Consider the following 27,263-nt stretch of genomic DNA (forward strand, 5'->3'; position numbering starts at 1 on the left):
TGCTTAAAATGACCACATACATGTTCAATGTTAAGTACTTTTAAAATATAATACTGCTTTATACACTGAGTGTACAAAACATTAAGAACACCTCTTCTTTCCATAACATAGACTGACCAGGTGAATCGAGGTGAAAGCTATGATTCCTTATTGATATCCCTTTTCAAATCCACTTCGATCAGTGTAGATGAAGGGGAGGAGACAGCTCAAAGGAGGATTTTTAAGCCTTGAGACAATTGAGACATGGATTGTGTATGTGTGCCATTCAGAGGGTGAATGGGCAAGACAAAATACTTAAGTGCCTTGAACGGGGTATGGTAGTAGGTGCCAGGCACACCAGTTTGTGTTAAGAACTGCGACGTTGCTGGGTTTTTCACATTCAACAGTTTCCCGTGTGTATCCAGAATGGTCCACCACCCAAAGGACATCCAGCCAACTTGACACAACTGTGGAAAACATTGGAGTCAACATGGGCCAGCAACCCTATGGAACAATTTCGACACCTTGTAGAGTCCATGCCCTGACGAATTGAGGCTGTTCTGAGGGCAAAAATACTCAATATTAGGAAGGTGTTCTTAATGTTTTGTACTTTCAGTGTATAAGCATACGTACTGTATATAAAATATTAAATATTAAACTAAGTCTTTGGCAAATGTAATAAAAAGCACATTCACAAAACATTTCCAGGAGTAAATTTCGTCTTTCTTTCTATTCCTTCTCAGTGTCCCTTTAAAAGCAAGGTGGCTATTCAATTATGTGTAAATAATACTTAGGACTATAGTATGACTTGATTTGTATTGAAAAGTGAAATTTCTAAGGCAGTCAGTCTTTTTACAGTTGAAGCTTATGCTTATGTAGGCAACTGATGGTAAGAGTAAAACAATATTTCAGAATGTTTAGCTGGAGATATTATAGTAGTACTATATTAGTATTATAGTATTATCTTTACCAGAGCAATGTGCATCATATTACTGTAGAAACTATCAGATACATGAATATCAATTTCACATGAATTTGTTATTCTCAAGAAGGTTTCTTTAATTTAGATCTGGATAATTCTACTGTCTGTGTATTCTGTCATACTGTAGTATTTGATTAAGGTATCCCCTTTCCCTTTACTTGCAGTGAATGTACTGAGGTGGAATGAAATCCTATGAAATCAGATGCTCAGGTAATAGTGCAAAAAAGAGCAAAGGATGATAACGCATGAACAAGTACACTGCTGAGTTAACAAAATATGATACGAAATGTGACAGAAAAAACACAATCGTGAAAATGTAGATACTTTTGAACATTAGAAAAAAATATTTAAAAATCAAAATAATTTTGAGAATAGAAAATGCTGCTGAACCACGGTCTGCATTTCATATTTTTCAGCAAAAAAAAGCTTTCGACTTATGATTTACATTTTATTTGTATTTTTGTTTATTTTACATCTGATTGTTTCTCACAGGAAGTATATGGTGTTTCCATGTTGTCAGAGTCAGTAAACATTGTAACACATGTTGTGTTTATACTAGGGGGGAGTTTAGGACTGTTATAAGTCTATGGTTGAGGATTATAGTAGAGAAAGTAAGCGAAAAGCACCAGGCTGTGGCTCACCCTATTCTTCCACATGGTTAGCTGGTTAGTCACCGTATTTGTATTTTGGCATACAACCTTTAGAAACCCCTGGGCTTATCATTACAACAGAAATACTGCACTGTTTTAGCCATGTAAAGAACTGAGGATCCATGAAGAAAACAACATCAACAACCACAGCAAAAATAATGACAAATAAACAAAAACACACAACTTGGTGTTCAGTTCTGAATGCCCGGGGGCCCTCTTTAGCCAGCGTGTGTGTTTGAGGGGAGCCAGTCGCCCTTCCATTCATCCCCCTATGCTGAAACTGGAGATTCAGGGGGGATTCCATCTTGCTTCCCTTTGACCTCTCAGTGTCTCTCAGACTGGGACAATATGGAGGCCGCAGTCCCAACTGTGCAGTTGGACCCTGTCTCCATGGTAACTAGTGGCGGTCATAGACCGTGGCAGCAGTGGGAGGCGCGGAGCCACGGGATGCAGCACTATAATAATAAGGGGAACCTGAAAGTTAACAGAAGAAAGCACAGTTCGAAACCACAATGTCAAACACCACACAAAGGCACACACACACATGCTCATTTAATGTTGCAGTGCATAATTCGCAGATAAATCGTTAATCAGATATTGGGTTGGGGTAGCTAATTTGTGTTAAAATGATGACTGATTCTGCTGTAGGTTTACATGTCATGTCTCCACAACTTATTCTAGTTTTGTTTGGTTTAGCTCATCAACCTTTCCAAACATAGACAACTTCATTCTAACTACTTGAACACATGGTGAAATAGTAAAAAATCTTATAGCTGTAAGTCTGATAGAAATAATAAAAGGTAATATACAGTGTTGATACTGACTTAGTAATGCTGGGTTGCTGAACCTCCATCCTTCGTTGTAGGTGGTGTATTGTGGGTGGGAGTAGGGGTTTCCTGAAAAGTCTCCTCCTGAAAACCAAAACAATCTGAACATCAGTCACAAGACCATGGCAATTCAGGAGATTTGCTTAATATTCCTGTAACTTTGTCACACTTAAAAAAACAAATTACAATTTAGGCTTATATTATATAGGGTGTTATAGGGCATTTATAAAGTGTTCATAAACACTGCATGAATGCTTTACAATTCATTTATAAGCAAATTGATGATAAAGAGTGCTTTGCTAAATGTAGGCCTAACCCCTTTTATATAGCATGACATTTCCTTATGAATGATTTCTGAAGTATCTATAGGCCTTGAAGCCTTAAAAGTTGTAGTTTGTGTTATCAAATATTTTAATACAGATATTCAATGATCAGAAACAAAACATATTTCACATTGTTCCTTTTTATTTGAGCAATTCAATTTTGTGTGCCACGGAACAGACAGAAACAACATTGTTCCACAACAAGTCCCCGCGAAATGTCCTTCTTGCCGTTTCCCTAAACCCTCCTACACACTCATTTTAGGTGAATTCATCATATGTTAATCATCTGTTAGTTTTGGAGATTTCTCCTATTCTCTCCTTGGCTAGAGGACTTTAGTGTGACCTTTTGCTGCTTTTAAAAACGGACAAAGCCTTGCTTCTAAGGCCCCTCTTTTTTATTCTCACTGTAGATTTCTCTGTTGCAGAGGGCAGGAAGCTGAGGTAGTGTCAGTGAGCAATGATGTGGGTCTCGCATGTCTCGCATGATAAAATAAAGGCTAGGTTTTATATGAAGCTTCTGAGGAATGGCCTTTGCTTTAACAGTAGAACCGCTAAAGCAGTCATTTTGACTGCTCATGATTGTGATTTTTGTATTACTCTGCCATTTCTTTTGTCATGCCCCCCTATAAGTCTATATAACACACTGCCTTTGTTAGAATCTTAATATCACAAACAGAACTAGAGTTATAACCAGTTTTAAGATGGCATGTCATTGTTTTAAATGGTTTCCCCCGTTGCCCTTCTTCTCCCAAAAGTAGGGCCTGCTCCTGCTCCTGCTCCTTCTGACAGTTGAGCCCGGCTGATAATCACCCCAACAATTGCCTCGAATCTGAACCGACATCATACCGAAATGAATTTCACACATTTAACAACAGATTAAATAAATTAAGTAAAGTATGATGGGAGTAATGGGTAAAGTGACAACAAGGGGAAGTGAACGATGCATAATTATGTAGTCACCAATTTTGAATGAAGAACAGGGAGGGCCATTCTATTGTATTGATCTGTTCTAATTATAAGCCTAATCTTAAAATGGTATGTACCCTATATCAGTTCACCGAATCAAAGCAGTCTTATCAGATTACTCTGGCCTACTTGGAGTAGGCTACACAGCGAGAGCGTGCGTAATTGTACATGGTGAACGGCTTTCAATATCTGGCAAAAAAATTCACATTGGGCGAGTGTTGGAAAATGTGGTGATGAGGCTTGTGGAACCTTATGTTGGCAACGGGAGAAATGTCACCATGGACAATTTCTTCACTTCACTGTCATTGGTGAATACGTTGCTTGCAAAGAAAACAAGTCTGGCAGGCACCATTAACAAAGTGAGACGGGAGTTCCCTCATTCTGCGCAAAATAAGGCACTGCACAGCCGTTGTAGTCATTTACATTTACATCATTTAGCAGATGCTCTTATCCAGAGCGACTTACAAATTGGTTCATTCAACTTACTCCACAACGGTGCTGAAGAATAACAAGACAATTGGACACAATCAAGAGAAAATCGGACACTATTATGCACTACAACCAAACAAAGGTACCGTTTGTCAAAGTTTGTCATGCAAGTGAAAGTTTTTAAAAAATGGTGTCAACTGTTAGGACAAGGGAAATCCAACTGATGTCATTGCGTAAAGATGCACACAAGCATGAGCTGACAATAATTGACATTTTTACTGCTGTCATATCCACACATATTTATTATAATGCCATTATTGCTTTTGTGCAGAGCTTCATTATTTATTAAGGACACTTGGCGCTTATAATGATGTTTAGGCTACTGATGTTTTCATAATTTAACTGCGTGTCATTGGTGGTTGGGTAATTTTTCTTTATTTTGACGTTACACAAATAAGCTGATACCATGTTCCAACACATATGCTTTCTGTTTCATAATTGTAACAAAAGCACTCCACAAATACAAATTATTGAACACTTTTATTTGTTTTTACATACAGTGAGGGAAAAAAATATTTCATCCCCTGCTGATTTTGTATGTTTGCCCACTGACAAAGAAATGATCAGTCTATAATTTTAATGGTAGTTTTTTTTGAACAGTTGGAATAACAACAACCAAATCCAGAAAAACGCATGTCAAAAATGTTATGAATTGATTTTTCATTTTAATGAGGGAAATAAGTATTTGACCCCTCTGCAAAACATGACTTAGTACTTGGTGGCAAAACCCTTGTTGGCAATTGTCACAGAGGTCAGACTTTTTTTGTAGTTGGCCACCAGGTTTGCACACATCTCAGGAGGGATTTTGTCCCACTCCTCTTTGCAGATCTTCTCCAAGTCATTAAGGTTTCGAGGCTGACGTTTGGCAACTCGAACCTTCAGCGTCCTCCACAGATTCTCTATGGGATTAAGGTCTGGGGACTGGCTAGGCCACTCCATGACCTTAATGTGCTTCTTCTTGAGCCACTCTGTTGTTGCCTTGGCCGTGTGCTTTGGGTCCTTGTCATGCTGGAATACCCATCCACGACCCATTTTCAATGCCCTGGCTGAGGGAAGGAGGTTCTCAGCCAAGATTTGACAGTACATGGCCCCGTCCATCGTCCCTTTGATGCGGTGAAGTTGTTCTGTCCCCTTAGCAGAAAAGCACCCCCAAAGCATAATGTTTCCACCTCCATGTTTGACGGTGGGGATGGTGTTCTTGGGGTCATAGGCAGCATTCCTCCTCCTACAAACACGGCGAGTTGAGTTGATGCCAAAGAGCTCAATTTTGGTCTCATCTGACCACAACACTTTCACCCAGTTCTCCTCTGAATCATTCAGATGTTCATTGGCAAACTTCAGACGGGCCTGTATATGTGCTTTCTTAAGCAGGGGGACATTGCGGGCGCTGCAGGATTTCAGTCCTTCACGGCATAGTGTGTGTAATTGTTTTCTTGGTGACTATTATCCCAGCTGCCTTGTGATCATTGACAAGATCCTCCCGTGTAGTTCTGGGCTGATTCCTCACCATTCTCATGATCATTGCAACTCCACGAGGTGAGATCTTGCATGGAGCCCCAGGCCGAGGGAGATTTACAGTTATTTTGTGTTTCTTCCATTTGCGAATAATTGCACCAACTGCTGTCAACTTCTCACCAAGCTGCTTGGCGATGGTCTTGTAGCCCATTCCAGCCTTGTGTAGGTCTACAATCTTGCCCCTGACATCCTTGGAGAGCTCTTTGGTCTTGGCCATGGTGGAGAGTTTGGAATCTGATTGATTGATTGCTTCTGTGGACAGGTGTCTTTTATACAGGTAACAAGCTGAGATTAGGAGCACTCCATTTAAGAGTGTGCTCCTAATCTCAGCTCGTTACCTGTATAAAAGACACCTGGGAGCCAGAAATCTTTCTGATTGAGAGGGAGTCAAATACTTATTTCCCTCATTAAAATGCAAATCAATTTATAACATTTTTGACATGCGTGTTTCTGGATTTTTTTGTTGTTATTCTGTCTCAAATAAACCTACCATTAAAATTATAGACTGATCATTTCTTTGTCAGTGGGCAAACTTACAAAATCAGCAGGGGATCAAATACTTTTTTCCCTCACTGTATAGCCTACAGTTACATAAACTAATGAAAATTATATTGTGTTATTTGAAATAAAATACAAATCATATTATAATGTTACCCAAGGCATTCATAAACACAACCAAATTCTAATTTTTGCAATAGCATACAGTGGGGAAAAAATATATTTAGTCAGCCACCAATTGTGCAAGTTCTCCCACTTAAAAAGATGAGAGAGGCCTGTAATTTTCATCATAGGTACACGTCAACTATGACAGACAAATTGAGAAAAAAAATATCCAGAAAATCACATTGTAGGATTTTTTAGGAATTTTTTTGCAAATTATGGTGGAAAATAAGAATTTGGTCACATACAAACAAGCAAGATTTCTGGCTCTCACAGAACTGTAACTTCTTCTTTAAGAGGCTCCTCTGTCCTCCACTCGTTACCTGTATTAATGGCACCTGCTTGAACTTGTTATCAGTATAAAAGACACATGTCCACAACCTCAAACAGTCACACTCCAAACTCCACTATGGCCAAGACCAAAGAGCTTTCAAAGGACACCAGAAACAAAATTGTAGACCTGCACCAGGCTGGGAAGACTGAATCTGCAATAGGTAAGCAGCTTGGTTTGAAGAAATCAACTGTGGGAGGAATTATTAGGAAATGGAAGACATACAAGACCACTGATAATCTCCCTCAATCTGGGGCTCCACGCAAGATCTCACCCCGTGGGGTCAAAATGATCACAAGAACGGTGAGCAAAAATCCCAGAACCACACGGGGGGACCTAGTGAATGACCTGCAGAGAGCTGGGACCAAAGTAACAAAGCCTACCATCAGTAACACACTACGCCGCCAGGGACTCAAATCCTGCAGTGCCAGACGTGCCCCCCTGCTTAAGCCAGTACATGTCCAGGCCCGTCTGAAGTTTGCTAGAGTGCATTTGGATGATCCAGAGAGGATTGGGAGAATGTCATATGGTCAGATGAAACCAAAATATAACTTTTTGGTAAAAACTAAACTCGTCGTGTTTGGAGGACAAAGAATGCTGAGTTGCATCCAACGAACACCATACCTACTGTGAAGCATGGGGGTGGAAACATCATGCTTTGGGGCTGTTTTTCTGCAAAGGGACCAGGACGACTGATCCGTGTAAAGGAAATAATGAATGGGGCCATGTATCGTGAGATTTTGAGTGAAAACCTCCTTCCATCAGCAAGGGCATTGAAGATGAAACGTGGCTGGGTCTTTCAGCATGACAATGATCCCAAACACACCGCCCGGCAACGAAGGAGTGGCTTCGTAAGAAGCATTTCAAGGTCCTGGAGTGGCCTAGCCAGTCTCCAGATCTCAACCCCATAGAAAATCTTTGGAGGGAGTTGAAAGTCTGTGTTGCCCAGCGACAGCCCCAAAACATCACTGCTCTAGAGGAGATCTGCATGGAGGAATGGGCCAAAATACCAGCAACAGTGTGTGAAAACCTTGTGAAGACTTACAGAAAACATTTGACCTGTGTCATTGCCAACAAAGGGTATATAACAAAGTATTGAGAAACTTTTGTTATTGACCAAATACTTATTTTCCACCATAATTTGCAAATAAATTCATTCAAAATCCTACAATGTGATTTTCTGGAATTGTTTTTCTCATTTTGTCTGTCATAGTTGACGTGTACCTATGATGAAAATTACAGGCCTCTCTCATCTTTTTAAGTGGGAGAACTTGCACAATTGGTGGCTGACTAAATACTTTTTTCCCCCACTGTATATGAAATATATTAATTACACTGTTAGAATGTTGCAGTCAGAATGACTGCTCATTAGCTTGAAGGGAGATCCATCCAGGCTCAGCGGTTCTAGTATTAACAGTGTTTGGGGCCTGTCACCAAATCTTAGCCATTCTTGGCTGACATATTATTAAGAGGATCTCTCTATGTGTGTGTGTGTGTATATGTGTGTGTGTGTATATGTGTGTGTGTGTGTGCATGTTTGCATGTGTGCGTGTGTATGTGAACCATAAGAACATATTGTTGATGACAACATATTTGATGAAGACAGGTGTTGGCCAAGTTAACTACACTGAACAAAAATATAAACGCAACATTCAACAATTTCAAAGATTTTGCTGAGTTACAGTTCATATAAGGAAATCAGTCAATTTAAATAAATTCATTAGGCCCTAATGTATGGATTTCATATGACTGGGAATACAAACATGCATCTGTTGGTCACAGATACCTTAAAAAAAGATAGGGGCGTGGATCAGAAAACCAGTCAGTATCTGGTGTGACCATCATTTGCCTCATGCAGCACGACACATCTCCTTCACATAGTGTTGATCAGGCTGTTGATTGTGGCCTGTGGAATGTTGTCCTACTCCTCTTCAATGGCTGTGCGAAGTTGCTGGATATTGGCGGGAACTGAAACACGCTGTCGCACACGTCGATCCAGAGCATCCCAAACATGCTCAATGGGTAACATGTCTGCTGAGTATGCAGGCCATGGAGGAACTGGGACATTTTCAGCTTCCAGGAATTGTGTACAGATCCTTGCAACATGGGGCTGTGCAATATCATGCTGAAAAATGTTGGCGGATGAAGGGCACGACAATGGTCCTCCGAATCTTGATCACGGTATCTCTGTACATTCAAATTGCCATCGATAAAATGCTATTCTGTTCGTTGTCCATAGTTTATGCCTGCCCGTACCATAACCCCACCACCACCATGGGGCACTCTGTTCACAACATTGACATCAGCAAAGCACTCGCCCACACAATGCCATACCATTCTGCCATCTGCCCGGTACAGTTGAAACCGGGATTCATCCGTGAAGAGCACACATCCCCAGTGTTCCAGTGGCCATCGAAGGTGAGCATTTCCCACTGAAATCAGTTACAACACCTAACTGCAGTCAGGTCAAGACCCTGGTGAGGACGACGAGCACGCAGATGATCTTCCCTGAGACGGTTCCTGTCCAGGTGTCCGGTCTCAGACGATCCCACAGATGAAGAAGCCGGATGTGGAGGTCCTGGGCTGGCGTGGTTACAAGTGGTAGAGAAATTAACATTAAATTCCCTGGCAACAGCTCTGGTGGACGTTCCTGCAGTCAGCGTGCCAATTGCACACTCCCTCAAAACTTGAGACATCTGTGGCATTGTGTTGTGTGACACACACACACAACAGTTTTTTTTTAAACTGCCCATATTAGAGTGGCCTTTTATTGCCCCCAGCACAAGGTACATTCTGTGTAATGATCATGCTGTTAAATCAGCTTCTTGATATGTCACACCTGTTCGGTGGATGGATTATCTTGACAAAGCAGAAATGCTCACTAACAGGGACGTAAACAAATGTGTGGAAAAAATTGGAGAGAAATAAGCTTGTGTGCGTATGGAAATTTTCGGGGATCTTTTATTTCAGCTCATGAAACATGGGACCTATATTTTTGTTCAGTGTATATAAGATTTACCCAGCATAGTATTAATATTTGCTTTTGCTGTGTTCAGGCTCGAAGGTTGTATCCATCTAAACAATTTTTTGCATTGTCTGTTCAAAGTAAAATATTTGTTGCCAGTTTTTATCTCTGTGTATGTATTTGAATGCTTCTTCACTGATTTTGCAATTGATTATATTTTTTAGCCATTGTCCTTAACTTTAGAAACAGTATCAACAGAATGAACTTGCTCTAAGGAATGTCCAGTGGGAATCAGGATTATCTATGATTAATATTGTAAACATGATAGGGCCATATTGTACAGTAGCCCACACACACACGTTGAGGTGGACAGATAGCATCCTCACTGCTGGACCTGTAACCCAAGCTGGTCCCTGAGAGAGATAGTGATTTAAATATTTACAGGCCCTCTACGCCTCTGTGTTTTGACCCTTAATTGTTCGCTGTGAACCTGAAATGCAGGTTAAGTAGAAGGGAAAGAGATACGCTCTGCAGCCCTTGGTTTCCAGGAAGGCAGGCGCCGCCACGGAGGAGAGCGGGAGAGCGGTGTTTATCGACGGGGCTGGTGAGAGTGCGGAGCGCGGACATGCTGAGGGTAATGAGCGCGGGGAGGTGGAGTGGAACTGAGAGGAACTGTCCTACCTCACAGCGGCTGATCACCTATTGATCTACTCTAATGTCTGCTAACCACATGCTAAATGAACACTAACGAAGCTAAGCACTAACATCTTACTCCCAGGGCTCTAAAGTGCGGCAATTTGGGAATTATTTTGCTGTGCGACCTGACGTTTTAATTTGGGAGCACCAGTGCAACAAAGAAATAAAAAAATATACACTACCGTTCAAAAGTTTGGGGTCACTTAGAAATGTCCTTGTCTTCGAAAGAAAAGCAATTTTTTTGTCCATTAAAATAACATCAAATTGATCAGAAATACAGTGTAGACATTGTTAATGTTGTAAATGGCTATTGTAGCTGGAAACGGCAGATTTTTTATGGAATATCTACATAGGCGTACAGAGGCCCATTATCAGCAACCATCAGTCCTGTGTTCCAATGGCACGTTGTGTTTGCTAATCCAAGTTTATAATTTTAAAAGGCTAATTTGATCATTAGAAAACCCTTTTACAATTATGTTAGCACAGCTGAAAACTGCTGTGCTGATTAAAGAGGCAATAAAACTGGCCTTCTTGAGACTAGTTGAGTATCTGGAGCATCAGCAATTGTGGGTTCAATTACAGGCTCAAAATGGTCAGAAACAAATAACTTTCTTCTGAAACTCGTCAGTCTATTCTTTTTCTGAGAATTTATTAAGAAACTGAAGACCTTTTAGCTTTTTATAATAAACAAATGTATTTACAGGGTTACATACAGTGAGGGAAAAAAGTATTTGATCCCCTGCTGATTTTGTACGTTTGCCCACTGACAAAGAAATGATCAGTCTATAATTTTAATGGTAGGTTTATTTGAACAGTGAGAGACAGATTAACAACAAAGAAATCCAGAAAAACGCATGTCAAAAATGTTATGAATTGATTTGCATTTTAATGAGGGAAAAAAGTAGATTGAGGGAGATTGACAGGTCTTTTGTGTTTCTTCCATTTGCGAATAATCGCACCAACTGTTGTCACCTTCTCACCAAGCTGCTTCTTGATGGTCTTGTAGCCCATTCCAGCCTTGTGTAGGTCTACAATCTTGTCCCTGACATCCTTGGAGAGCTCTTTGGTCTTGGCCATGGTGGAGAGTTTGGAATCTGATTGATTGATTGCTTCTGTGGACAGGTGTCTTTTATACAGGTAACAAACTGAGATTATGAGCACTCCCTTTAAGAGTGTGCTCCTAATCTCAGCTCGTTACCTGTGTAAAAGACACCTGGGAGCCAGAAATCTTTCTGATTGAGAGGGGATCAAATACTTATTTCCCTCATTAAAATGCAAATCAATTTATAACATTTTTGACATGCGTTTTTCTGGATTTTTTTGTTATTATTCTGTCTCTCACTGTTCAAATAAACCTACCATAAAAATTATAGACTGATCATTTCTTTGTCAGTGGGCAAACGTACAAAATCAGCAGGGGATCAAATACTTGTTTCCCTCACTGTATGAGGTTCTAGGGCACAATATGTGCTTCAGAGGTAGCTAGAATTCATATAGGCCTAGGCTATATCTCAATCAATAAAAATAAATACATATTTTCTGGTGCTCCTAAATTTTATGTTGTGCTTTTAAAGTTAATTTAGAGCCCTGCCTACTCCTCCTATTCAGGTCAGTGGCATTGTACCCACACACATTAGCTATGCTAGGGTGCTGTTCACTCTTCACCAGGTCAATGGTGTGTGTGCGTGTGTGTTGACATTATATTAAAATAACGTACATACAAATACTTTTAAAATGCCCTTCAAGCTATAATAACGTAGCATCATCAAAGATAAGAAATATAAGAAAGCATATATTTTAATGTGGCTTATAGTCAGCTTTGAATGACCTCAGTTTTTCTGAGCATGGTCAATTGGAAGGGGCTACTCCTTGAAAATATTATGACCCGAGTTAAAATTAACAAGGCAGTAAAAATAAACAATGTCACCTACCAGAGACAATTCCAGTGAGTGTTGGGGTGGGGTAGCTGCCCTGCCCTGTTGGGGGTACGTGAGGTGGGTAGCCAGGTAAGGTCGTGCTGGCCATGTCTCGACCTGGAAACAAAACAGAAGATAAATGAATTTACTGTATGCTCAAATAATGAAAAACAAGAACAAGAACAAAGAACAAAGAATTAAGTCAAAATAAACTAATAAAAAGTATGTTTGAATGACACTGAGGGGGAACGCTGCTATATCCAATGCCTGTTTGCCTGAGGCTGATGCCGCGCATGTGCTTGTACGCGCGTACATATGCATTCACACACACATGTATTCAAACGCACACATGTGCACACACACAGACACACACACACATACACACATGTAAATAGTGGCACACATACAGTGGGGGAAAAAACTATTTAGTCAGCCACCAATTGTGCAAGTTCTCCCACTTAAAAAGATGAGAGAGGCCTGTAATTTTCATCATAGGTACACGTCCACTATGACAGACAAAATGAGAAAAAAAAATCCAGAAAATCACATTGTAGGATTTTTTATGAATTTATTTGCAAATTATGGTGGAAAATAAGTATTTGGTCAGTAACAAAAGTTTCTCAATACTTTGTTATATACCCTTTGTTGGCAATGACACAGGTCAAACGTTTTATGTAAGTCTTCACAAGGTTTTCACACACTGTTGCTGGTATTTTGGCCCATTCCTCCATGCAGATCTCCTCAAGAGCAGTGATGTTTTGGGGCTGTCGCTGGGCAACTCAAAATCTCACGATACATGGCCCCATTCATTCTTTCCTTTACACGGATCAGTCATCCTGGTCCCTTTGCAGAAAAACTGTCCCAAAGCATGATGTTTCCACCCCCATGCTTCACAGTAGGTATGGTGTTCTTTGGATGCAACTCAGCATTCTTTGTCCTCCAAACACGACGAGTTGAGTTTTTACCCAAAAATTATATTTTGGTTTCATCTGACCATATGACATTCTCCCAATCCTCTTCTGGATCATCCAAACCCCACGGGGTGAGAACTTGCGTGGAGCCCCAGATCGAGGGAGATTATCAGTGGTCTTGTATGTCTTCCATTTCCTAATAATTCCTCCCACAGTTGATTTCTTCAAACCAAGCTGCTTACCTATTGCAGATTCAGTCTTCCCAGCCTGGTGCAGGTCTACAATTTTGTTTCTGGTGTCCTTTGACAGCTCTTTGGTCTTGGCCATAGTGGAGTTTGGATTGTGACTGTTTGAAGCTGTGGACAGGTGTCTTTTATACTGATAACAAGTTCATCCAGGTGCCATTAATACAGGTAACGAGTGGAGGACATAGCAGCCTCTTAAAGAAGAAGTTACAGGTCTGTGAGAGCCAGAAATCTTGCTTGTTTGTATGTGACCAAATACTTATTTGCCACCATAATTTGCAAAAAAATTCATAAAGAATCCTACAATGTGATTTCTGGATTTTTTTTTCTCATTTTGTCTTTCATATTTGACGTGTACCTATGATGAAAATTACAGGCCTCTCTCATCTTTTTAAGTGGGAGAACTTGCACAATTGGTGGCTGACTATATACTTTTTTCCCCTACTGTACGTACACTCAAACGCATACAGTTGGACTTGCTGTTTTGAATTTTGTTGTCCTTGATGTCTTTCGTTTTTTGCATTGTTGTTTTCTGTTGTTGTTTTCTTTTGTTTCTCTCTTTTGTTCTTTTAGATGGTTGTTGGCGCGTTGGGTGGGTGTTTGGTGGGTCTCGGATGGTTGAGGGCAGCTATCGGGGGAACTGTGGGGGGATCTTGGATGGTTGGTGGCCTGGCGGTTGGGATCTTGGTCCGGTGGGAGATCTGTCGATGTGCCCTTGGGCAGGACGCTTGACATTGGTTGCTCCTGTGGGTCGCTCTGGATGGGAGTGTCTGCTAGATGACTGAATGTAATGTAAATGTTGAGCGGCTTCACTGCAGGTTGAATGTATATTTTTAAATTAGAAAAAGAAACACAAATAAAATAGAAAACAAGAACAAAAGTAAGTAACTTGCCTGTATTATAAAATACTTATCCTAAATAGGGATATTTCAAGCTCATGTACAAGATGAGGTTTGTCTTTACGACTTCTCTGTCTTATCGTAAAGTGCAGTGGCTCCACTGAAGAAAACACTTGATATTGGAAAAAAATAAAATAAACACAGGTGATGTCAACAGCACATACATATTGTTTACTTGTTGTAAACTCTATGTCGAAAACATAGTAATATTTAAAATGCTTAAAGGGAAAGTAGTTTGAAGTTGACAAACTCTATAGGAAGGTTTATGATGCATGAAATAAACTCGAACACCTCCCACAGCGGTGCAGTTTCTACCATAACACACGCTAATTTAATCTACAAAAGTCTATTCTTAACCAAAGGGCCACAGAGAGGGTCAGGTTTGGATTTGAGGGGATGAGGGGTTAGGGGCGGGGGAGAGGAGGAGGAGGGGTTAGGGAGCGGGGGAAGAACAACCTCTGTTAACCCGTTATGGTCTAAAGGCGTCAGCCTGCTTCAGTTCAGCTGTCGGCTACCCGAACCGAATGAGTGTGCTTGCATGCTCCCTAAAAAAAAGTTATCTTGAAAAACAAAAGCAGCAATATTACCCCGGGACAGTAGAGGGCGATGAGCTGGTAATAGCCATCTACGACCAAACAAGGAAGCGACGACACACCCAAACAAGGAAGACACGAGCAGGAGAATAAATTAATGTACACAAAGAGACAGTTGACTGGCGAGAACATTTTATTTGTGCGAATTGCCCGGGATCTACTAGATTTGATGTACGTAGCAACATATATAATAAGCAAGATACAGAGACAGAGATGATGCCCGTTACAGGTTCACAATGGTGGCTGTAGGGGCATGCGGCCAAAGGAGCTATGGAGGAGTGTTTAAAGAGATTTATTTTGGGTCCAAACTGGTACAGAAGACCCTCTATTTACTATTGCCAGCTGTCTTACCAGGTACCACAACACCAAGTCCTCATATTTTCCTGGGAGAAGCAGCTTTCCCCCTACATGAGAACCTCATGCGCCTTTATCCAGGTATGTTGATAATAGAATGTTGGAATCAATTTAACTTTCTAATTTCCTTTGTTACTGCATAGATGTATGCACCTTTATATGATAATTTTATCAAGGCTTTTGGAATATGGTTCCTGGGAAATGGTACAGTGTTTTTGTTTACCAAATATATATCTGACATATTCTCTTGTTACCTCTCATTCACAGGTGTCCATCTCAATAAACTTGGGCATAGCTGGAACTACCACCACTCTCGTTGTCGAAGAGTTAGAGAATGCATTCGGCATCATGACTGCATGGATGAGGATTCTTGATGGATGCACAGACTCGGTTCTTTGTGTGCACTGTGAACCAGTAGAGTTTTAATTTTGTTAACAAAATGAAACCTGATTCTGGGAAGTCTCAGTGTGCAGTAATTTAGATTAGATTGAACTACACCACAAGTAGAAGAAAGCCTGTAAAGTATGTGGCACACAGCTCTTCTGTACGTTGTCAGCACTTGAAGTTCAAATAGAATGCATTGAAACACCTTGAATAAATGCCAACAGAGCTTTTTCAGGACACAAATAAACCTTTAATCTTGCTTCTGAAAGTAAACCACAATAAAAAAGTGTCTGCTGAGAACAGACATGTAAACAAGTGTCAATGGAATAAAATGTAAGTGTCAGTGTAGTTAAAAATATTTCTGAATATAAATAATTCTGAACAATAGTACAACAGTGTCTGCTATGAACAGACATGTAAACAAAAAAAGGGTCAAATATAAAGTGTCAAGAGTGTAGATACAAATATTTATGAGCAATATAAATACATCAGAACAATAGTAAAAAAGTGTCTTATGAACAGACATGTAAATAACAAAAGTGTCTATGGAATAAAACAAAAGTGTCTAGTGGATGTCTGAACAACAGAACAAGTTGATAATTTCACTGTGGTCCCAGTCGTTCGGTCCATGTTCTCTTCCTGAAGTCATGCACGAACTCATGCAGCTGGTGATTGAATTCCTCCCGGAGTTTTGGCGAGAGTTCATCCATGAATTCAGCTATAGGTGCCAGGACCCTGTGGAGAAGATGAGAAGAGGGGGGAAATTAGAAGTGTCTGGAGAGCAGTGTGCATGGTGAGGAGAGGAGGAAAAAGGACAACAGAACAAAGGAAAGGGGATCAGAGTAAAGTCTGAAATTAGTTTTATTTATTTACCTCTGGGACAAGCTGGTGGCTCGGTGCATGACGTTCTCCAGATCTTGAGATATGTCATTAATCATTTGCAATGCCTTTGCGAGTGACGTGTCAAGGACTGAGTCTGCAGCTCTTTTCTCCTTTATTCTCATACCCCTCATACTACTGCTGCTGCTCTGTGGCATCGGTGAGGAGCAAGCCAGTGGAGTAGGTCTTGGAGGTGAGCCCAGGATAAAGCTTCCCAGATCCTGCATGGAGATTATTTCTAATTATGCACTGCAGCTCAGTGCGGGAGATGGGCTGGGGGTCGATCACCAGAAGGTACTGGGAGCAGAGCTAGTGCTTGGGGCCAGTGAACAGGCAGTGCAATGGGCGCAGAGAACAAAACAAGGTGCTGTCTCCATTCACTGGTGTTTGTGCATTGAAAAAAAAAGTGGAGGGCTACTTAGTACACATATCCAAAAGATTAACATCAAATATAATTAACTGAGACTACAATAGACTATGTAATGTTGCAAATCTTTGAGCAGAGTTGAATAGGCCTGGCCTAGCTACTCAACTCTGCTCAAACGTTTGCAACATTTTGACTAGCTGGACTTTGCTACCAAACTTTGACTTTGGTGTTACCCCTTGTGGGAAGTTTATGATTTTATTTCTATGGCAAAATTATGTTTGATCAAAAGTTGTGAAGATATTTAGTTTAGTTGGTTGGATTGCTTTCCCTGCATGAGTACGCTGCTAGGCTACCTAGCCACTAGCCAGCCAAGTAGATAGCGCTAGCTATTGTTAGCAAAACATGGCTACTCTTTTCGTCAACTAAAATAGAAAATACAACAACATACCCCATCCCTTGGTGAAGACGGCATGTTGATTTCAGTCTTCCCTTGCTTCATGTGTCGAACAAGCCAGCAGCAATATTTCTGGAGTAGCCTTTCCACCGGCATCTCCACTGCGGCCCTTGTTTATTTTCTTTGCCTTGACTAATTTGTCGCAAACCCTACCTGACTTTTTCGAACAAGTGGTTGGGTTGGACCACAACATCTTTGCTATCTCCCTCCATGTATTGGCATTTACACGCTGGTCTTTATATAATGCATGGATAGAATTACTGGTGAAGGTACTTTTGTACCTCCTCGGTCAATCAATGCTCAAAGTTGTCGTTCGCCATGTTGAATCCACACAGTTTTGGCCTGAATCAACTAGAAGCATAAACTCGCGTCACCTCTACAGTTGACCAATCATGGACGAAGAGGCGTAGACTTCGGCTTCCGAACTTAGGCTGGCCCTTGATAAAAATATTTGTGTGCCCGAACAGCCCCCCCCCCCCCTAAAAAAAAAGAACTCCAAAACAAACAAAAACGTGACAAAATGTCCTCATAATACAGTGGGGAGAACAAGTATTTGAAACACTGCCGATTTTGCAGGTTTTCTTACTTACAAAGCATGTAGAGGTCTGTAACTTTTATCATAGGTACACTTCAACTGTGAGAGACGCAAAAATCCAGAAAATCACATTGTATGATTTTAAAGTAATTAATTTGCATTTTATTGCATGACATAAGTATTTGATCACCTACCAACCAGTAAGAATTCCGGCTCTCACAGACCTGTTAGTTTTTCTTTAAGAAGCCCTCCTGTTCTCCACTCATTACCTGTATTAACTGCACCTGTTTGAACTCGTTACCTGTATAAAAGACACCTGTCCACACACTCAATCAAACAGACTCCAACCTCTCCACAATGGCCAAGACCAGAGAGCTGTGTAAGGACATCAGGGATAAAATTGTAGACATGCACAAGGCTGGGATGGGCTACAGGACAATAGGCAAACAGCTTGGTGAGAAGGCAACAACTGTTGGCGCAATTATTAGAAAATGGAAGAAGTTAAAGATGACGGTCAATCACTCTCGGTCTGGGGCTCCATGCAAGATCTCACCTCGAGGGGCATCAACGATCATGAGGAAGGTGAGGGATCAGCCCAGAACTACACGGCATGACCTGGTCAATGACCTGAAGAGAGCTGGGACCACAGTCTCAAAGAAAACCATTAGTAACACACTACGGCGTCATGGATTAAAATCCTACAGCGCACGCAAGTCCCCCTGCTCAAGCCAGCGCATGTTCAGGCCCGTCTGAAGTTTGCCAATGACCATCTGGATGATCCAGAGGAGGAATGGGAGAAGGTCATGTGGTCTGATGAGACAAAAATTGAGCTTTTTGGATGTTTCCACCGCCGTGTTTGGAGGAAGAAGAAGGATGAGTACAACCCCAAGAACTCCATCCCAACTGTGAAGCATGGAGGTGGAAACATTATTCTTTGGGGATGCTTTTCTGCAAAGGGGACAGGACGACTGCACCGTATTGAGGGGAGGATGGATGGGGCCATGTATCGCGAGATCTTGGCCAACAACCTCCTTCCCTCAGTAAGAGCATTGAAGATGAGTCGTGGCTTGGTCTTCCAGCATTACAAAGACCCGAAACACACAGCCAGGGCAACTAAGGAGTGGCTCCGTAAGAAGCATCTCAAGGTCCTGGAGTGGCCTAGCCAGTCTCCAGACCTGAACCCAATAGAAAATCTTTGGAGGGAGCTGAAAGTCCGTATTGCCCAGCGACAGCCCCGAAACCTGAAGGATCTGGAGAAGGTCTGGATGGAGGAGTGGGCCAAAATCCCTGCTGCAGTGTTTGCAAACCTGGTCAAGACCTACAGGAAACATATGATCTCTGTAATTGCAAACAAAGGTTTCTGTAACAAATATTAAGTTCTGCTTTTCTGATGTATCAAATACTTATGTCATGCAATAAAATGCAAATTAATTACTTAAAAATCATACAATGTGATTTTCTGGATTATTGTTTTAGATTCCGTCTCTCACAGTTGAAGTGTACCTATGATACAAATTACAGGCCTCTACATGCTTTGTAAGTAGGAAAACCTGCAAAATCGGCAGTGTATCAAATACTTGTTCTCCCCACTGTATATGCACAAACTCTTCCGACTGGGAAGCATGTGGCCACCTTAAGCCCTGTTTAAGCCGGAGGAGAGGGGGGGTTCTACTAACATTTTAGTCATTTAGCAGACACTCTTATCCAGAGCGACTTACAGTTAGTGAGTGCATACATCTTTTTTTGGGGGGACATTTTTCTTCATACTGGGACCCCGTGGGAAACGAACCCACAACACTGGCATTGCAAACGCCATGCTCAACCAACTGAGCTACATCCCTACTGGCCATTCCCTCCCCTACCCTGGACCAATTCTGCGCCACCCCATGGGTCTCCCGGTTGCAGCTGGCTACGACAGAGCCTGGTTTCGAACCATGATCTCTAGTGGCACAGCTAGCACTGCGATGCAGTGCCTTAGACCACTGCGCCACTACTAAGCTGTATGGAATTGTATTATGAAGGTCATACCAAGGATAATTTTGATAACGGATTCATTACATGGAACAATATATAATCCCCCCCAAAAAAGTTTGTTCTGAAGTGTCTGTCCTATATCTGAGAGATTTTTTTACATGTATTTAACCCCTTATTTTTGGTACTTAACAGTCTAAACGCTGTCTATGCTGGGGGTGTTCTACTAAGCTATATGGAATTGTTTTAAGAAGGTCATACCAAGGATCATTTTGCTATTTGATTTTGAATTTTAAGACACCTTGAAGTATCCCTAAAAAATATTTAACCAATATTTGATTAAAAATATTATTTGGCCTTACTGCTATTAGCCTATACAAACACATTGAATAACAGATTTACTACATTGAACAACAGATAGTATATAATTTTTGTATGTATTTCACCCTATATTTTTTGCACCAAACAGTCTCCATACAGTGGGGGAAAAAAGTATTTAGTCAGCCAATTGTGCAAGTTCTCCCACTTAAAAAGATGAGAGAGGCCTGTAATTTCGTCAACTATGACAGACAAAATGAGAAAAAATATCCAGAAAATCACATTGTAGGATTTTTTATGAATTTATTTGCAAATTATGGTGGAAAATAAGTATTTGGTCAATAACAAAAGTTTCTCAATACTTTGTTATATACCCTTTGTTGGCAATGACACAGGTCAAAAGTTTTCTGTAAGTCTTCACAAGGTTTTCACACACTGTTGCTGGTATTTTGGCCCATTCCTCCATGCAGATCTCCTCTAGAGCAGTGATGTTTTGGGGCTGTCGCTGGGCAACACAGACTTTCAACTCCCTCCAAAGATTTTCTATGGGGTTGAGATCTGGAGACTGGCTAGGCCACTCCAGGACCTTGAAATGCTTCTTACGAAGCCACTCCTTCGTTGCCCGGGCGGTGTGTTTGGGATCATTGTCATGCTGAAAGACCCAGCCACGTTTCATCTTCAATGCCCTTGCTGATGGAAGGAGGTTTTCACTCAAAATCTCACGATACATGGCCCCATTCATTCTTTCCTTTACACGGATAAGTCGTCCTGGTCCCTTTGCAGAAAAACAGCCCCAAAGCATGATGTTTCCACCCCCATGCTTCACAGTAGGTATGGTGTTCTTTGGATGCAACTCAGCATTATTTGTCCTCCAAACACGACGAGTTGAGTTTTTACCAAAAAGTTCAATTTTGGTTTCATCTGACCATATGACATTCTCCCAAACCTCTTCTGGATCATCCAAATGCACTCTAGCAAACTTCAGACGGGCCTGGACATGTACTGGCTTAAGCAGGGGGATACATCTGGCACTGCAGGATTTGAGTCCCTGGCGGCGTAGTGTGTTACTGATGGAGGCTTTGTTACTTTGGTCCCAGCTCTCTGCAGGTCATTCACCAGGTCCCCCCGTGTGGTTCTGGGATTTTTGCTCACCGTTCTTGTGATCATTTTGACCCCACGGGGTGAGATCTTGCGTGGAGCCCCAGATCGAGGGAGATTATCAGTGGTCTTGTATGTCTTCCATTTCCTAATAATTGCTCCCACAGTTGATTTCTTCAAACCAAGCTGCTTACCTATTGCAGATTCAGTCTTCCCAGCCTGGTGCAGGTCTACAATTTTGTTTCTGGTGTCCTTTGACAGCTCTTTGGTCTTGGCCATAGTGGAGTTTGGAGTGTGACTGTGTGAGGTTGTGGACAGGTGTCTTTTATACTGATAACAAGTTCAAACAGGTGCCATTAATACAGGTAACGAGTGGAGGACAGAGGAGCCTCTTAAAGAAGAAGTTACAGGTCTGTTAGAGCCAGAAATCTTGCTTGTTTGTAGGTGACCAAATACTTTTTTTCCACCATAATTTGCAAATAAATTCATTAGAAATCCTACAATGTGATTTTCTGGATTTTTTTTTCTCAATTTGTCTGTCATAGTTGATGTGTACCTATGATGAAAATTACAGGCCTCTCTCATCTTTTTAAGTGGGAGAACTTGCACAATTGGTGGCTGACTAAATACTTTTTTTCCCCACTGTATATACTTCCATACATTTTTTTGACTGGTACCAGGGGACCTTATTTTAAAGTCATTTAGCAGACACTCTTATCCAGAGCGACTTACAGTTAGTGAGTGCATACATTTTCATACTGGCCACCCGTTGGAAACAAACCCACAACCCTGGCGTTGCAAGCGCCATGCTCTACCAACTGAGCTACAGGGGACCTTCAGATGAGTCTTGTAAGGGCTGTGGGTGTCCTAAAGCAAAACAACCGACATGTACGTGTTCATGAGAGTCTCACCTTTCCACAGAAGGGTTAGTGTGTAGCCCAAACTGTTTGCATGCTACAGACAGAAGTTGGCAGATCGGCTGTACCAACTTCAGATGATTCCCAAGACGATTGTGGTCGTAGAGCAAAACAGAGAGCTCATGAGAGTTTCAACTTTCCATAGAGGGATCTAAATAGTTTGTAGGCAAAACCGTTCGGACGCTATAGACGATTTTGTGAGAAGGCCGATTTTCAGGATGAACACCGCTCTAGCTCTGTCACCTTTCACTGCAGATGTGGAAGTGCAAAACAAATTTCACTTAAACTGACAGATTTTTATGGGGGCGCGGACATCGTCTCTAGGGGGTTAATGAGGAGCCAGCAGTTACTCAAAGTTGCTCCTTTATACATAACAGTAGAACCCATTAATGATGCGAAGTCTTCCACTTTGGTCCGCTCTGTATATGGAAATTAATTATGTGGACAAGTAAAATAAAATGTGCCCAGATTCCTCTATTGAGGCTTATGTAAGTGATTTGATCATTTTTACATTTGATAAAAGTACAGACTCAGAGATTCAAAATGGTACATCGTACACTGTAGTTGGAGAAAACATGGGGAAGTTATGCTGCTTTAAAAGTTGATAAACTTGTTATCCCATTTAAAAGACAAGCAGGAGAAAATGGCATTTGAAAGATGTTGAAGAAACAAGATGGTGCCGATTGACATGGTCACCCTGTTCATGGCACATAAGCAACTTTGAAGTATCTTTTTTTTTGGTGTGTTACTTCTCACCTTATTAGCTCAGAACGTCCTTTGCATTATTACATACATCTGGAAATAACTTTGGGATATTAGAGCGGCTGTAACTCACCAGTATTTCGACCAGAAATACGACTTTCCTGAATTGAATCTTTTGTTCGTACCCCCCAAGGCAATTCCGCTTATCCCAGTGACTGTTCAAAAAGCAACAGGTGGAGAAGAGGTATTCGGAATGGACTCTTAGTCCTAGTCAGGAGGCGTGCATACCACCCACCACTTCCGAGTATATTACTCGCTAATGTTCAGTCCTTGGACAATAAAGTAGATGAGCTCTGGGCGATGATCTCCTTCCAGAGAGACATCAGGGACCATAACATACTCTGTTTCACAGATTCATGGCTCTCTCCGGATATACTGTCCCTGTCCATACAGCCAGCTGGGTTCTCAGTATATCGCGCAGACATGAATAAACAACTCTCTGGGAAAAAGAAAGGCAGCGGTGTATGTTTCATGATTAACTACTCATGATGTGATTGTGGTAATGTACAGGAAGTCAAGTCCTTTTTTTCACCTGACCTAGAATATCTCACAATCAAATGCTGACCACATTACCTCCCGTGAGAATTATCTTCGGTCATCATCATAGCCATGTACAGTGGGCTCCAAAATTACTGGCACCCCTGACTTGCTACGCACAAACAATACTAACAATATAATTATAGAGATAAACTCAAAATACCAACATGTGAGAAATACAGTACTTTATTAATGTTTCAATGGAACCAACCAAAATCATACAATTATTTAATACAAAATAAATGTAACCAAAATCAAGGTTACATAATTATTGGCACCCCTCATTTTGTACTTAGTGCAAACACCTCTGGCAAGGATAACAGCATGGAGTCTTTTCCTGTAATGTTTGACAAGGTTAAGGAACACATTTGGAGGGATGTTGGACCATTCCTCTATGCAGATCCTTCAAGATCCTTCACATTCTTGGGTTTGTGCTTATCAACTGCCCTCTTCAACTCAGCCCACAGATTTTCGATTGGATTGAGGTCCGGCGACTGAGATGGCCATGGCAGAACATTGATTTTGTTGTCACAGAACCATTTCTGTGTGGATCTTGAGATATGTTTTGGGTCATTGTCTTGTTGGAAAGTCCACCTACGGCCAAGTCCCAGCCTTCTGGCAGAGGCAACCAGATTGTCAGCCAAAATTGTCTGATACTTGGTGGAATTCGTTATGCCATCAATCTCAACATGTGCCCCTGGACCTCTGGAATTAATACAGCCCCAAAACATCACTTACCCACCACCATATTTCACCGTGGGTATGAGGTGCCTCTCCTTGTATGCATCTCTGTTTCGACACCAAACATGCCGATGCTGTATCTGACCAAAACGTTCAATTTTGGTCTCATCTGACCAGAGCACCTTCTTCCAGTCATAGTTTAAATGACGTTTGGCAAACTCCAAGCGCTTGCATCTGTGTCTTGGGGTCAGAAAGGGCTTTCTTCTGGCAACCCTTCCAAAGAGCCTGTGGTTGTGGAGGTGGCGTCTGATGGTGCTTTTTGAAACCTGGTGACCCCAAGATGCCACCAAGGCCTGCAATTCTTTCACAGTGATTCTTGGGGATTTTGTTGCTTCTCTCACCATCCTCCTCCCTATCCTGGGGGGCAAAATGCATTTGCGTCCTCTACCCATGAGGTTTTCAACTGTTCCATATCTTTTAAATTTTTTAATAATTGCCCTGACAGTGCTCAGTGGTATATTCAATTGTTTATGGATCTTCTTGTAGCCATTATCAGATTTATGAAGGTCTACGACCATCTGTCTCTTTTGAACTGCCAATTCTTTTGTTTTCTTCATGGTGTTGGATGACAAAGGGATATTGCATGCGTGTTACCTCATTTTTATACCCTAGTGAAACAGGAAGTGATGTAATGGCTCAATATAGTTCCTTAAGACTTAGATAAACTTAAATAAGTGGAATTTAATTACTGGTTTAATTTTGGTAGATGTTATTTAAAATAATCTTTAAGGGTATTTTTTGTGCATTGCCAGTCAGGGTGCCAGTAGTTTTGGAGCCCACTGTATATTCCCACTCAAGCCGATACCACGAAGGCTCTCAAGGAACTATACCAGACTTTGTGCAAACTGGAAACTGCATATCCTGAGGCAGTATTTATTGTAGCTGGGGACTTTAATAAAGCAACTCTGAGGAAACGTGCCACTCGAACTTCAAAAACTCTCGAGATGGCTACAAGGCGCTCCCCTGCCCTCCCTTCAGCAAATCAGATCACGCCTCCATCCTATAGGCAGATACTCAAACAGGAAATATAAGTGGTAAGGACTATTCAACCCTTGTCTGAACGATTGGAATCCATGCTTCAAGATTGTTTTGATCACACAGACTGGAATGTGTTTCAGGTTGCCTCTGAGAATAACATTGACGTATACACTGACATGGTGACAGAGTTCATCAGGAAGTGTATAGGGGATGGATGTTGTTCCCACTATGACGATTAAAACATATCCAAACGAAAGACCGTGGATAGATGGCAGCGTTCATGCAAAACTGAAAGTGCAAACCACCACATTTAACCACGGCAAGGTGACTGGGAATATTGTTGAGTACAAACACTCCAGTTATGACCTCCGTAAGGCAATCAAACAGGCAAAACATCAGTACAGAGACAAAGTGGAGACGCAATTCAATGGCTCAGACACGAGACATACGTGGCAGGGACAATGACGGATTAAAAAGGGGAAAGAAGCCTTGTCGCGGACATCAAAGTCTTGCTCCCTGAAAAGCTAAACACCTTCGCCAGCTTCGAGGGAAACACAGTGCCGCCGATGCGGGCCAATACGACTCCCGTGGACTGTGAGCTCTCATTCTCCATGGCCGACGTGAGTAACACATTTAAGCGTGTTAACCGTCGCAAGGCTTCCAGCCCAGACGGCATCCCTAGCCGCGTCCTCAGAGCATAAGCAGACCAGCTGCCTGGAGTGTTTGCGGACAAATTAAATATCTCCCTATCCCAGTCTGTTGTCCCCACTTGCTTCAAGATGTCCACCATTGTTCCTGTATCCAAGAAAGCAAAGGTAACTGAACTACATGACTATCGCCCATAGCACTCACTTCTGTCATCATGAAGTGCTTTGAGAGGCTAGTTAATCATCTCATATCACCTCCACCTTACCCAACACCCTAGACCCACTGCAATTTGCACACCACCCCAATAGATCCACGGATGACGCAATCACTATCGCACTGCACACTGCCCTATCCCATCCGGACAAGAGGAATACCTATGTAAGAATGCTGTTCTGTAACGATCCCGGCAGTCTGAGTCGGGTCCTGTCTGTGGACTAGTTTTTTCTGCTCGTGATCTCCAGTTTCCCGAGGGTTCTGGAACGCTCCGGGGAGCTCTCTTGATTTCCGCACCTGCATCCCATCAGCAATCTGCACACCTGGTCCTGATCATCACCCTTCTTAGGCTCTGGCCTAACATCCATTCCCTGCCGGATCGTTAGCCATGAACAGTAGGTTTACCAGAGTATCAGTCTTAGAGCCTAGCGTTAGTTTTGTTGTTTTTGCACCTTGTTGTTTACTTACCTCCGTTTTGTTCCATCTGCAGTCACCCGTCCGGAACCTTCATCCAACCTCTGCCTGGTGGTGCGGCTGCCGACCCATGATGGGATCAACCACTGCACCCCCAACAACTAATCAACGCCGCCCGCTCTGTTCCCTGGATTATTCAGCATCACTCTTGAATTGTAAATAAACACTCACCTTCGTTTCAACTTACCTTGTCCTGGTCTGCTTCTGGGTTCTGGCTTTGCAACTCGTGACAGAACGATCCGGCCAGTAATGAACCCAGCGGACCTGGACTCTGTTCGCCATGCCATTACCCAGCAGGAGAAGATGTTGGGCCATCATAGCACGGTACTACAGGAGATCGCGTTGTCAGTTCGGAACCTTTCTACCGGTCTGACGGAGGTCCAGAACCAACGCCAGTTTCCGGTGGAGGATCCACTACCGGTTTCACCCATCTCGCCTGCCGCTTCTGGAGCTGTGTCCTTCCGTGAGCCCAAGGTTCCGACGCCGGATAAATATGAGGGGGAGCTGGGAAGATGCCGTTTCCTTCCTTATGCAGTGTGGATTAGTGTTCGATCTACAGCCCTACTCTTATGCCACAGACAAGGCTAGGATAGCCTTTGTGATTGAGTTGCTGCGTGGTCGAGCGCTGGAGTGGGCTTCAGCCGTTTGGGAACGACAGGATCCCTGCATGGCTTCATACCAGGGGT

General features: G+C 42.0%; 1 protein-coding gene across 3 annotated transcripts in view; it reads right to left on the bottom strand.

Moving 5' to 3' along the window:
* Positions 1-534: 534 nt before the first annotated feature.
* LOC121556795 (paired box protein Pax-2a) overlaps positions 535-27,263 on the bottom strand; it is a 179,704-nt gene continuing 152,975 nt past the window's right edge. For 2 of the 3 annotated variants that reach the window (XM_041870704.2, XM_041870703.2), the window contains 3 exons: positions 12,315-12,416; positions 2,436-2,522; positions 535-2,085 (listed from right to left, as the gene is read on the bottom strand). In XM_041870704.2, the coding sequence (XP_041726638.1) occupies positions 2,009-2,085; positions 2,436-2,522; positions 12,315-12,416 (266 nt within the window). In that variant the 3' untranslated portion in view covers positions 535-2,008. The remainder of the gene's footprint in view (positions 2,086-2,435; positions 2,523-12,314; positions 12,417-27,263) is intronic. The other variant, XM_041870705.2, reaches the window with a different exon arrangement.

Source organism: Coregonus clupeaformis, unplaced genomic scaffold, assembly GCF_020615455.1.
Source record: "Coregonus clupeaformis isolate EN_2021a unplaced genomic scaffold, ASM2061545v1 scaf0142, whole genome shotgun sequence".
In the NCBI taxonomy this organism is placed as follows: Eukaryota; Metazoa; Chordata; class Actinopteri; order Salmoniformes; family Salmonidae; genus Coregonus; species Coregonus clupeaformis.